The sequence below is a fragment of the Crinia signifera genome, chromosome 4 (genome assembly GCF_055691185.1).
Source record: "Crinia signifera chromosome 4, ASM5569118v1, whole genome shotgun sequence".
Lineage (NCBI taxonomy): Eukaryota > Metazoa > Chordata > Amphibia > Anura > Myobatrachidae > Crinia > Crinia signifera.
In genome coordinates this window covers 335,422,649-335,436,177 of record NC_139220.1, presented here as the reverse complement: position 1 = coordinate 335,436,177, position 13,529 = coordinate 335,422,649, and the positions used below count along the sequence as shown (strand labels likewise).

Below are 13,529 nucleotides of genomic sequence, written 5' to 3'. Positions count from 1 at the left end.
TAGTATGCCCCCTTCCCTGGTACCCTGCCGCCACCCCCCAATCACTCCCAACATCTCCATATATAATGTCACATGGATGTGGGGAGGGGGCGCAAACATCTCCATCATCAATTGTCCTACTCACATTTGTTCTCCGTCCCATCCAGTTCCAGCATTAGTTTATCGATCTTCTCTTGATCCACGACGCTGAGTTTCTGTGAATAAAGAGCAGAGTCCTTAATGTGTGTTCTGGGTACACTGGTGCCCCTACGCTGAGGCAGGCACCATGCCCGCGACACTGCAAGATGCACCGGGATAGCCTTCACCTAGGGCCTGGCTCAGTGTTACACGCAATACCCCCACAGTGCCACCTGCCCACCCACCTCACTTCTCCAATGACAAGGGAGAGGTGCAAAATGAGACCCGTTAACAGCAAGTGACAAAAGCTAAAGATCTACAGTTCCTTTAGTGGAGAGGAACTGGCGGCGTACCCCTCAGTGAGCATGGAATTCAGTAGAGGGTAGGAGGAGATGGGGCATTGAGCTGAGGTGGTGGATGCACAGGACGTTGGGTAGGAGGAGATGGGGCATTGAGCTGAGGTGGTGGATGCACAGGACGTTGGGTAGGAGGAGGAATTTTTTATGGAAGATATGGGGGGGAGGGAACAAGACCATGGATCTGACTGCTGAAGCCCATGAATTTGTTTTAGTAAACCCCCCCCCCCAAAGTTACTACATTATGATGTGGTCTGGAATCCCCTACATGGAACCAGGGCCGCCTCTACCATTATGCAGCTGCCTAGGGGCTCCAGGGCCCAATTTAGAAGGTCACGCCCTGTATGTACACAATTCACAGACCGATCAGGGGAACAGACGCAGAAATGAAGTGCGGCCATGTTCTAAATATCCTCGTGGTATACCACATAATGTAGGGAAGGCAGAACCGTGGCTTCACAGCGGTGCCCACAGATGCCAACGCCCCACTTACCTTCTCCAACAAAGCTGGTACAATGGTCTTGTTGATGTGGTCCACAGCCTTCTGCACACCTGCCGAGAGAGCGGAGGGTGGGTGAGATACAGAATAGAGCTCTGCAGAGTAACATGTAACAGTGACATACGTGCCAGCCCAATACATGGCAAACAGTAGCCCACGCATGGTGATGGCATATATAGACATTTTTGGCAGTGTGAGCATCAGAGTCTATAAGAGTTATTATCCCCGACACCTGGGACCATCGGCTGCACACGTTCTAATCTGCAATACAGCGGTCTCCTAGAACCCACAATGAAGATGAGGGCCGCCATCAGGAATAGTAGGGGCGCCTTCTCATACCCCCGACGTGCCTGAAGAGACCACCGATCCCTGCATTGTGTCTAGGGAAATGGGACCTTTGTTTCGGACATATCATATTCAGTAGACTCCAGACCTGGTCCCCCGCTGTCCAGGACGTAACACTTCCAGCCCATAGCGAAACGCGTTGTGCAGAATTACAGTGCGGACATCTACAGCACATACGGTGCGCTCTGTACATCAGACCCCACGTCACTCACCTTTCCCCAGGTACCGGGATTTGTCCCCATCTCTCAGCTCCAGGGCCTCATAGATCCCGGTGGAAGCTCCACTGGGGACGGCCGCCCGGAAGAGACCTGTAACAGAGACCAGCTGAAAGTCACCGACATGAACACCAATGTCACCTGTTACACATCGAGCCGGCTCCGCTGAGTGTGGTGAGAAGCTGCGTAAGGGGTTCCACTGCCAACATCTCTGCCTAGGAGTAGCCGAGTTCCCCACCACAGTACAACCCTCGCTACATATTTCAGTGTCCACCAGGGTTTGGAGCAACATACATTATATAGTCAGGGATTAAAATAAACACATGAAACCGGTCAATAACGTGGGTAAAGTCAACACGAGTTTCACCTTTTTTACGAATTTCGATGCAAGCGACATGGACACCGTATTGTGCTCGCCATGCTCCGGGTATATTCACCTTCCACGCCCTAGTGGATGTAGGGTAAGAAATTCCTCCCGTTTTGGAAAAAGGCATGTCGACCTTTGACCTAATGCTAGCGTCACCCTTCTGACCCAGTTGACCCATTTCATGTATCAAGCTAAGTCCAGATGACCTATTGACAGTTTCCCGTCCAACCTTTGTCTCCACGTCCCCGGTCTGCCGGTTGTCTTGTCACTCTTGCCCCTTTCAGACCGCACACATTACCCGGTATTCTGCCATTTAAACATTTCAAAATGTTAAAATGTGTGGTCTGAAAGGTCCACAGTGATTTTACCGTTTCCAAAAATAGTATTTGGAAACGAGTGGTCCCGCTCTGCATATCTAATGAGCGGGACCCAGTGCAGTGAATATTTAATGAGGGGGGGGGGGGTTGGAAATGCCTCCATTTTGTTTCAGACCACAAAACCTGTTTAGACCCGGTAAAAGACTGGGTAACTGTGCGGTCTGAAAGGGGCATAAAACCGTTTTAAATACCGGGTCTAAGCAGGTTTTGTGGTGTGAAAGCAGCATCAGTTTTATAGCATTGAAAGATGAAATAATCACATTTATTTTCTCATATGGGAATACAGACGCCGGCAGAAACTCACCTTTCGCCGTATACAGGTCAACCTCTACGGTCGGGTTCCCCCGAGAGTCCAGGATCTCCCTGGCATGAACCTTCTGAATCGACATCTTTCCTTAAAGAGAAATAGGAATATAAGAACATAGCCACAATGTATATATTCATTACAGTTCGCAGCAGCTGCAGCTTTGCAGGCGTCCGGCCTTCTGCCTGTCAGCTGCAGTGTCTGTAGTGCTCAGCTGCTCTCACTCTAACCTCATTCTGCCTCCACAAGAATTGCCTTTCACTGTGGCAGATTATACTGGTATAGGGCACGTGCCATTGTATTTAGCCGCCCATACAGGACTGGTGAGGGGTCTGTTCCCCCAAACTCTTTTGTACTCTGGCAATAGCGCACCTGGCTCGTCCACTTATTGTATATGCAGATAACATCCAGTTTCTGCTCCTCACCTTGGTGTGAAGTCTTCAGTTTGTCAGCCAGACACATGGAACAGGCTTAACAGCATTAGATTTGCGTCTGGGGGAACGCCATTTTATTTCGGCCTTTCTTCAACCCAGAATTAAGTTACATAAGTGCAACAGTCTAGTGTATAACCCAATAGGGGTTAACTAATTGGGGGGGGGGGGGGTTTCCCCTCCTGTAATGGTGAGGTCAACCTTCTCCTTGTCCCTGCACTGTAATTGCAACAGAAGAGCATTACAGTTGCGTATAGTTTGGTTTCCCAGATGCCCGACCTCAGCATTTGTGGTGGGTTTGGATGGGGGGGGGGGGGGGGGGGGGGGGGGGGGGAGAGAGACCTTCCACCTAGAAACTGAAGCAAGGACCACTGAAAATGGGCAGTCAGTCATAAGCGAATAATAAACTTAAGTCCATCCCGAGATATCTTTATCTCATGTCGACCACACCCTATAACCATACGAAACCTCAAGGAGAGTAGTATATTTATGCTACAGCATTCCACTGTGTATTGTATATGAGTACCAAGCATTAATATGGCACCAATATGGCACCAGAGTGGGAAGGACAAGTGACAGGGGTTCACAGCTGGGATTTAATTCAGCGCTCAGTGATCCTGCACATAATGTATGGGCGACTATCGGTGGGGCTGAAGGGGTGTACTGGGGAGGAACAAGAGGAAGAAGGGCCCTGCGCATTAGAGTTACTGTGGCTACTGAAAGAACAGCTGGAGGATAAAATGAGGAGATGTTAGAGATGAAGGTAGGGGGGGGGGGGGTGATATAGCTCACAGACAACATCCAGGTCGTCTTTTGAAAAGGTCAACACAAATGTTTCACTTTTTTGGTGAAAAGGCCAAGAGCATTTGGGGCCCCTTAATTAGAGGCCCCGTACCCTCAATTCAGGCCATTTCACCATTCCCGATTGGTCCCAATGTGAATGGTGAAGTATGAAAAGGGCAAGAAGATGCCAGCCATTTGGATACCGGAGAAGAGTGGTTTAAAGCTTTACACATAAGCAATAGGATCTGGGACGTTGGGGTAAAAGTTGAGCAGTCATGTTAAGAACAGATTACAGGGGGAAGAAACCAGAGAGGAGGTGGTTACATAGTCCAAGTGGGAGATGAGGAGAGTATGACTTAGGAGAATAGGTCCCAGGGCTGGGAGCGATGGAGGAGAATAGGTCCCAGGGCTGGGAGCGATGGAGGCAGAGCATCAGAGGTAAAGGACATAGGGGACAGAAATGGTGATGTTCTTGGGAGAGTGGGGGGAAGGGGGGCATGGAAGAGAGAATAAGAGGTTTGATCTGGCTATGGTGAGTTACAGGAAGCCCTGGGACATTGTCAAGTACATGGCTGACAGGTTTTTAGAGAAGCGAATGATGACAGGGGAACAGAGATCAGGAGAGTAGAAGTAGAACAGGAGGTCGTCTGCGTAGAGATGGTATTGGAAGCTGAAGGAGCAGAGGGGATTTCCAAGGGATAAGGTGTAGAAGGTGTCAAGAACGGACGCTCAGGGAGGTAGAGATAGTGAGGGGGAAGTGGACACAGGTGTAGAAGACGTTAGGTAGGAGTTGAACCATGAGAGGACAAATTCATGGAGGACAATAGAGTAGAGGAGTATGGAGGAGACAGTGTTTGACTGGTGGAGGCAACAGCCAGATTGGAGGCTGAGGAGAGAGAAGGGTCCATTGGCTTTGGTGGTGATAAAGTCACTGGTGACTTGGAGGGGCAATTCCTCTGACAGAAACGAGACTGAAGATGGTGGAGAAGGGACTGGATGGATAGATAGGTGGGAAGAGATAGAATGCAAAGGTGGGCGTGACTAGGGCGTGTGAATGAGGAGACAGATTTGGAGCAGAGGGCCAGGCTAAAGAGGTGGAGGGAAAGATTTGGAAGCGTAATGGGTGAAGGAGGCACTGTATAATACGCTGATACCGGTCACACCGCACTGTATAATAATACTGAGTACACGCTGATACCGGTCACACCGCACTGTATAATAATACTGAGTACACGCTGATACCGGTCACACCGCACTGTATAATAATACTGAGTACACGCTGATACCGGTCACACCGCAGTGTATAATAATACTGAGTATACGCTGATACCGGTCGCACTGCACTGTATAATAATACTGAGTATACGCTGATACCGGTCACACCACTCTGTATAATAATACTGAGTATACGCTGATACTGGTCACACCGCACTGTATAATAATACTGAGTATACGCTGATACCGGTCACACCGCTCTGTATAATAATACTGAGTATACGCTGATACCGGTCACACTGCACTGTATAATAATACTGAGTATACGCTGATACCGGTCACACCGCTCTGTATAATAATACTGAGTACACGCTGATACCGGTCACACCGCACTGTATAATAATACTGAGTACACGCTGATACCGGTCACACCGCACTGTATAATAATACTGAGTATACGCTGATACCGGTCACACCGCACTGTATAATAATACTGAGTATACGCTGATACCGGTCACACCGCACTGTATAATAACACTGAGTATACGCTGATACCGGTCACACCGCACTGTATAATAATACTGAGTATACGCTGATACCGGTCACACCGCACTGTATAATACTACCGAGTACACGCTGATACCGGTCACACCGCTCTGTATAATAATAGTGAGTATATGCTGATACCGGTCACACCGCTCTGTATAATAATACTGAGTACACGCTGATACCGGTCACACCGCACTGTATAATAATACTGAGTATACGCTGATACCGGTCACACCGCACTGTATAATAATACTGAGTACACACTGATACCGGTCACACCGCACTGTATAATAATACTGAGTATACGCTGATACCGGTCACACCGCTCTGTATAATAATACTGAGTATACGCTGATACCGGTCACACTGCACTGTATAATAATACTGAGTATACGCTGATACCGGTCACACCGCTCTGTATAATAATACTGAGTACACGCTGATACCGGTCACACCGCACTGTATAATAATACTGAGTACACGCTGATACCGGTCACACCGCACTGTATAATAATACTGAGTATACGCTGATACCGGTCACACCGCACTGTATAATAATACTGAGTATACGCTGATACCGGTCACACCGCACTGTATAATAACACTGAGTATACGCTGATACCGGTCACACCGCACTGTATAATAATACTGAGTATACGCTGATACCGGTCACACCGCACTGTATAATACTACCGAGTACACGCTGATACCGGTCACACCGCTCTGTATAATAATAGTGAGTATATGCTGATACCGGTCACACCGCTCTGTATAATAATACTGAGTACACGCTGATACCGGTCACACCGCACTGTATAATAATACTGAGTATACGCTGATACCGGTCACACCGCACTGTATAATAATACTGAGTACACACTGATACCGGTCACACCGCACTGTATAATAATACTGAGTACACGCTGACACAGCTCTGTATAATAACACTGAGTATACGCTGATACCGGTCACACCACACTGTATAATAATACTGAGTATACGCTGATACCGGTCACACCGCACTGTATAATAATACTGAGTATACGCTGATACCGGTCACACCGCACTGTATAATAATACTGAGTATACGCTGATACCGGTCACACCGCACTGTATAATAATACTGAGTATACCCTGATACCGGTCACACCGCACTGTATAATAATACTGAGTATACCCTGATACCGGTCACACCGCACTGTATAATACTGAGTATACGCTGAAACCTGTCACACCGCTCTGTATAATACCGAGTATACACTGATACCGGTCACACCGCACTGTATAATAATACTGAGTATACCCTGATACCGGTCACACCGCACTGTATAATAATACTGAGTATACCCTGATACCGGTCACACCGCACTGTATAATAATACTGAGTATACCCTGATACCGGTCACACCGCACTGTATAATACTGAGTATACGCTGATACCGGTCACACCGCTCTGTATAATAATACTGAGTACACGCTGATACCGGTCACACCGCACTGTATAATAATACTGAGTATACGCTGATACCGGTCACACCGCACTGTATAATAATACTGAGTATACACTGATACCGGTCACACCGCACTGTATAATAATACTGAGTATACGCTGATACCGGTCACACCGCTCTGTATAATACCGAGTATACACTGATACCGGTCACACCGCTCTGTATAATACAGAGTATACGCTGATACCGGTCACACCGCACTGTATAATACCGAGCATACACTGATTACCGGTCACACCGCACTGTATAATAATACTGAGTATACGCTGATACCGGTCACACCGCACTGTATAATACAGAGTATACACTGATACCGGTCACACCGCACTGTATAATACTGAGTATACGCTGATACCGGTCACACCGCTCTGTATAATACCGTACACATACACAGTCAGGGGTGTGCAGATCAGCACTGTGTGAATACGTGCGGTACAGTAAGTGGTACAGATCCCTGTGATGTCGGAGGGATATAAATAGGAAGACGCAGAAGTCACTGAGGACAGATAAAGGTCAGGACAGTAATAGCAGCAGGCAAAGGTCACAGCGAGACCCCCCCTCCCCCCTCCATATAACCTGTTACTTGTATACAGCGCAGGGTCCCTGCAATAAAGTCACACCTGCATATACTATATAACTGCATATAGAAGAGTATATTAGCTGAAACAATCCAAAAGGGGCAGCACCCTGCTATATACCTTATAACACACACACACACACACACAGGTATACAGTATATAGATTGGGGGAGGATTACACAGCAGGGACTGCAGGATACAGAGCAGACGGGTGGATGAAGTCTGCAGAGTTAGGGGCACAGCAGATGAGGCGGTATCTGTGTGATGGGTACCCAGAGCCCCCTGACTGGGTAACGCATACAGTTAGGGACATGCAGAGCCCACACACAGGAGCAGGCGCTTACCTTGGTGCCTGGGTGCCACTGGCCGGTGCTAGCCCAGCTGTCTGTGTCCTCCTTATATAGAGGGAGGGGAGCAGTGACACAGAGGCAGGAGGCGCAGCTGCTTCATCACCAGACCCCCCCCCCCCCAGCAGCAGCAGCACAGAGCTCTGCTCCTCCCGCCTCCTTCACCATTACACTCACCTGTGCTGCAGTGATGGGAGGGGTCACACAGGTGATGGCAATCACACACTATGGGGAAGTGCAGGGTGGAGTAGGGGCATGCTGGAGGGCGTACAACAAACAAACACAACTAATATACACATACACACAACTAATATACAACATACACACAACTAATATACAACCGACACACAACTAATGTACAACATACACACAACACTAATATACAATATACAACCGACACACAACTTATATACAGCACACACACAACACTAATATACAATATACACACAACTCATATACAACAGACACACAACTAATGTACAACATACACACAACACTAATAGACAACATACACACAACTAATGTACAACATACACACAACTAATGTAGAACATACACACAACACTAATATACAACATACACACAACACTAATAGACAACATACACACAACTAATGTACAATGTACAACATACACACAACTAATGTAGAACATACACACAACACTAATATACAACATACACACACAACTAATATACAACATCATACCTCCCAACTTTAGAAATTCGTCAATCGGGACGATGCTCCTGCGCGCCGGAGGCGCGCCGAAATTTTTCGGGGGCGTGGCCTATACTCGCGGCTCTTCCGCGAGGCCACGCCCCCATTTTGCCGCCTATGGGGGCATGACCCAGAGGCTCTGTGAGCCTCTAGCCATGCCCCCAGTCCCCTGGCTGCGGGAATAGACGCTGTGCGCGTGCGCACAGCGTTTATTCCCCGCTGCTTAGCAGCTGACAGGGGAGACTCCCAACAGCCCCCCACACCGCGGGACACTGCCGCCCGCGGGTGGGACATCGGGACAGGCCCTGACAATCGGGACTGTCCCGATAAAATCGGGGACTGTTGGGAGGTATGCAACATACACACAACACTAATATACAACATACACACAACACTAATATATAACATACACACAACTAATGTAGACATACAAACAACACTAATATACAACATACACACAACTAATGTAGAACATACACACAACACTAATATACAACATACACACAACTCATATACAACATACACACACCTAATACACAACCGACACGCAACTAATGTACAACATACACACAACACTAATATACAACATACACAACACTAATATACAATATACACACAACTCATATACAACACAGACAAAACAAATATAAAACAGACACAACTAATATACAACAGACACACAACTAATATACAACAGACACACAACTAATATACCTTGTACACACAACTTATGTAGGTGCGGATCATTAGTTTAGCAGTGTCTAAGTCGACAGTGAAAAGGTCGCCATGTATTAGGTCAATATAATCAAGAGGTCGACAAAAGCAAAATGTTGACACGGAAATTGTCAGCACATGAAAAGTTTGACTTGAGTTTTTCATGTCTTTTGTGTGTCAATGTTGACACCTGCGCACATGAGATCTGCCTCATTTAGGGCCGCATTTATCAACTAATATTTGCGGCTAAATCCCCGAAAACACCGCGGGGGTTAACCGCAAATATTAAGTATCCCCCTAATGTATTACAGGGGACCGCAGCAGGAATTTCCGATCCCTGCTGTGATCCTCCCTGCAGCGCCGCCGGCCGCATCCCCATAGGTTTCTATGGGGGATGCAAAGCTGCCCGATGTATTAACAACGGGCAGCCTGGCATCGCAGCCCTGGGCTATTGCCATTCTGATATGGCGATAGCCCATTGCAGCCTATGGGTGCATATCGCACTGCCCGAGTGGCAGTGCGGTCAGCGGGGTCGCGGAGGGGTCAGCGCTTAACCACACATGCACAGACCCCCCGGCTTCCGGTTTGAGGCATCGCAGGGACGGGCTCCTTTCGGAGCCCTGTCCCTGCGCACAGCAGGTAATACATTAGGGCGAAATGATCGCATTTACAATGCGATCCTGGGCGGTAATATTCCGCCCAGATCTCGGTGTAAATGCGATCAATGATAAATGGGGGCCTTAGCCACTAGTAAATGTCCCTCCCAAAATGGCAACCGCTTCCTCTATAATCCTTTACAAGTGTCTCCTCTGAGGTGGCAACCATTTTGGGATGGATATTTTGAACAGTATTCCGTGCGGATGGCCAGACTGCATGACATACTAGGTCCGATTCAGACTTGCTCGCTAGGCTGCGTATATATGCTGTTTAGAGAGCAGGTTAACGCCGCCCCGCCGAATGCTCCCCCCCCCCCCCCCTTTGCTCACCATTGAATGATCTTTCCACTGTTTGCAGATAGAAGTAGGCCAGGACTTCTGCGAATGGGGGGCAGGTGCTGAGTCAGTGATCCCCCCACCCCGAGAAAGCACAGCTGCTGCATGCGCAGTCCAATAAGTGTCATGGAGACAGTCTGGTGTATGTTACCGCTGGCAACATCTGCTGCAACATACGCTCTGCGAGAATTGCAGCGGTCGCCGTTCCCTCGGACGCCACAAATATCCCGCTAGCAATATACAGAACCATTTTACATATTGTGCCTAAAAGGGATGTCAGAGAACCTTCCCACTACATGTACCAGCAGCCCAGTGTAGATGCTCCTCCAGAAGGGCCCACTGCGAGAGTACTGACCTCGGGGGAGGAAAGGATGAAATATCTCCCCCTATAATAGTTTCATATAGAGGACAGTAATGTCAGACACATACAGTAGTTGCCTACCCTCCCGCATCCTGCAGGAGGCTCCAGTTTCAGTCATAGATCTCCTGCTGCTAGGGTGACCAACTCATCTCTTTAATCCGGGACACATATTAATTACACAGGTTCTGTGGCTGGCTTTCACCTGGTTTTAAACTGCCACACCTCAAGACTCCATTTCACCTGGTTTTAAACTGCCACAGAACCTGTGTAATTAATATGTGTCCCGGATTAAAGGGATGAGTTGGTCACCCTACCTGCTGCCTTGCATTTAGGGAAGCCAATCCCGGGGCATTTTTTCAATCCCGGGATTCGGGATTGAAAAATGCCAAATCCCGGGATTCCCGGGATCCCGGATTGGCTTCCTATACAAATCCCGCCCCGGCCGCCCGCATATTTACTTACAATTGTGGTGCGGCCGGGCCGGTGGGCGATGGAGCTGGGCATGGAGGAGGATGCAGCCTAGGTGGGTGGCTGGCTGGTTCAACGCTGCCCGACATTAGACTGCGCATGCGCAGTCTAATCCTGAAATCCCGGGATTGGAAACTCCAATCCCGGGATTGAAATCCCAGCATTTTGGGGGCCAAATCCCGGGATCCCGCCGATCCCGATCCCGGATTGGCCACCCTACTTGCATTGTATTTCTAATCTCCCAGATCCTTCATATTCTGCAAGGGGTGCCACTAAGGAGTTTCTTTACAATGACAGTAATTTGCTGTAGCTGCCCAGGAGCAGTGCCGGATTAAGCCTTCAGGGGGCCTGGGGCACTTTAGACAGGGGGGCCCCAAACTGCAAACTGCACGGAAGAATATTACACTGAGTAAAGGCAGTATAAACTTGGTCAACGTATATATATATATATATATATATATATATATAGTTCCAATGTTGCCTGGCACTCCGCTGTCGTCAGTGGTATATCACCTGGTGCCTTCCTCACAGGACTGTGACGTCCCTGTACAGCGTCGATTGATCAGGCGGCACTCAAGGATTTTCAAATTTCAAACAAAACGTGTTTATTCCTCCGACATGTTTCGGGCTATTGCCCGTCCTCAGTGCCGCCTGATCAATCGACGCTATATATATATATATATATATATATATATATATATATATATATACCGTGTTTCCCCAATAATAAGACCTCCCCGAAAATAAGCCCTACCCCAGATTTTGGACACTGGTCCAAAATAAGACCTCCCCCGAAAATAAGCCCTATCAAAAGGGTGGGTACACTAACTTCTGTAACCCCATCTCCACCCCCGCTAACCCCCTTCACCGCCGCCTTGCTTGTACAGTCTTCTACTGTACCGTAGAAGCTGTTGCAGCTCCCGGTCCCAGGGATGCACTGCGCCCAGCGCGTGACGTCACTGTGCACATCACGCGGCTGCTGTACACGGAGGTAGCAGTGGCGCAGGCGGAAAACAAGAAGAAGAAGAACTGAAAAGTGCTGTATTGTTGGTGAGGAGCAGGACTCAGGGCATGTTACTTTAAAAGAAGGAATGGGGCTGTGTAAGAAGGACTCGGGCATGTTACTTTAAAAGGAGGAATGGGGGCTGTGTAAGAAGGACTGGGGGCATGATACTTTAAAATAAGCCCTACCCGAAAATAAGGCCTATGATGTTTTTTTGCTGGGGAAAAAAAAATAAGACACTGTCTTATTATCGGGGAAACACGGTATATATATATATACCCCCCCCCCCCTAGATAGAGTGGGGCCAGGGGTACTGACCCCTTGTTCCCCCCTTAGTCCGGCCCTGCCCAGGAGTCCCCGCTGATGACTCTCATTATCCCTCCTTGTGGGAACCTCTGACAGAAGAGACAGCAGTACATGGTCACACATAGTCTTCTTTTCTGTGCTGGTGTGCACTCATGCATAGCCTGCTGCTGCTAGTGTTAAGGATAAGAATTTTTGTTAGTAATCTTTCTTTAAACAACTTTGTATTAATTAGAGTATCTAGTTTCCAATACTGATTTGGCTAATTCTATAATGGTATGGAGAGCAGCACATCCGGGGCTGGATTAATGTCTGTGGGGGCCCTGGACAATGAAAATTGTGGGATCCTCCTCCCCTCCTCAACACCCCCCAGTCAAGCACGATACAGGGTGTTACCTGGGCAGCATTGTCCGTGCAGCCGTTTGCGGAGGAAGCCCATGAACGTGCTCCTATCCCATCGCTGTTGGTAAGCTTCATTCCTGATCCAGCTCTCTGCCACTCACACAACCCCGCTCAGTGCTATTGGACAGTGCCAGCCACAAGCAGCCTTCTGATTGGCTGCGGCTGCGATGGCGCTGGAATGGTGGGACACATTGCGGGGCCCCACCATATGACCCCCAGGAATTGTCTGGGTCACTACCTGGCTGCCGTCATAGCGGAGATGGACAGTGTGTGCGGGAGTGGGGGCGGGGCCGTGACCTGTGCGTGGCTGGCGGGATCTTCACAGCTGATCCAATAAATATAGGTATTGCCTACAATATGCAGACACTCAGCGTTCACAATAAAATAGCATTTAGTTTACTAGAAGCAAACGTATGTGCTTAGGGATGAATTGTCACAAGGTCAAATTGCATTTGGAATATATTGCATAAACATCACAGTATTCATGTGTACTGTGCTGAGTGAGAAGAAGAGAAATATCACAGGGAGAATACACAGGATGACTGCAAACAGGGAACCGCATACTGCAGATAGCAAC

General features: G+C 48.3%; 1 protein-coding gene across 1 annotated transcript in view; it reads right to left on the bottom strand.

Annotated features, from left to right (window-relative positions):
• Positions 1-8,112, bottom strand: part of LOC146073524 (beta-enolase-like) — a 10,157-nt gene extending 2,045 nt beyond the window's left edge. The window contains exons 1-5 of the mRNA XM_083180700.1: positions 7,992-8,112; positions 2,581-2,670; positions 1,530-1,625; positions 967-1,025; positions 121-194 (exon numbers count right to left, since the gene is read on the bottom strand). Coding sequence (XP_083036826.1) covers positions 121-194; positions 967-1,025; positions 1,530-1,625; positions 2,581-2,665 — 314 coding nt within the window. The 5' untranslated portion in view covers positions 2,666-2,670; positions 7,992-8,112. The remainder of the gene's footprint in view (positions 1-120; positions 195-966; positions 1,026-1,529; positions 1,626-2,580; positions 2,671-7,991) is intronic.
• Between the last annotated feature and the right edge of the window lie 5,417 nt (positions 8,113-13,529).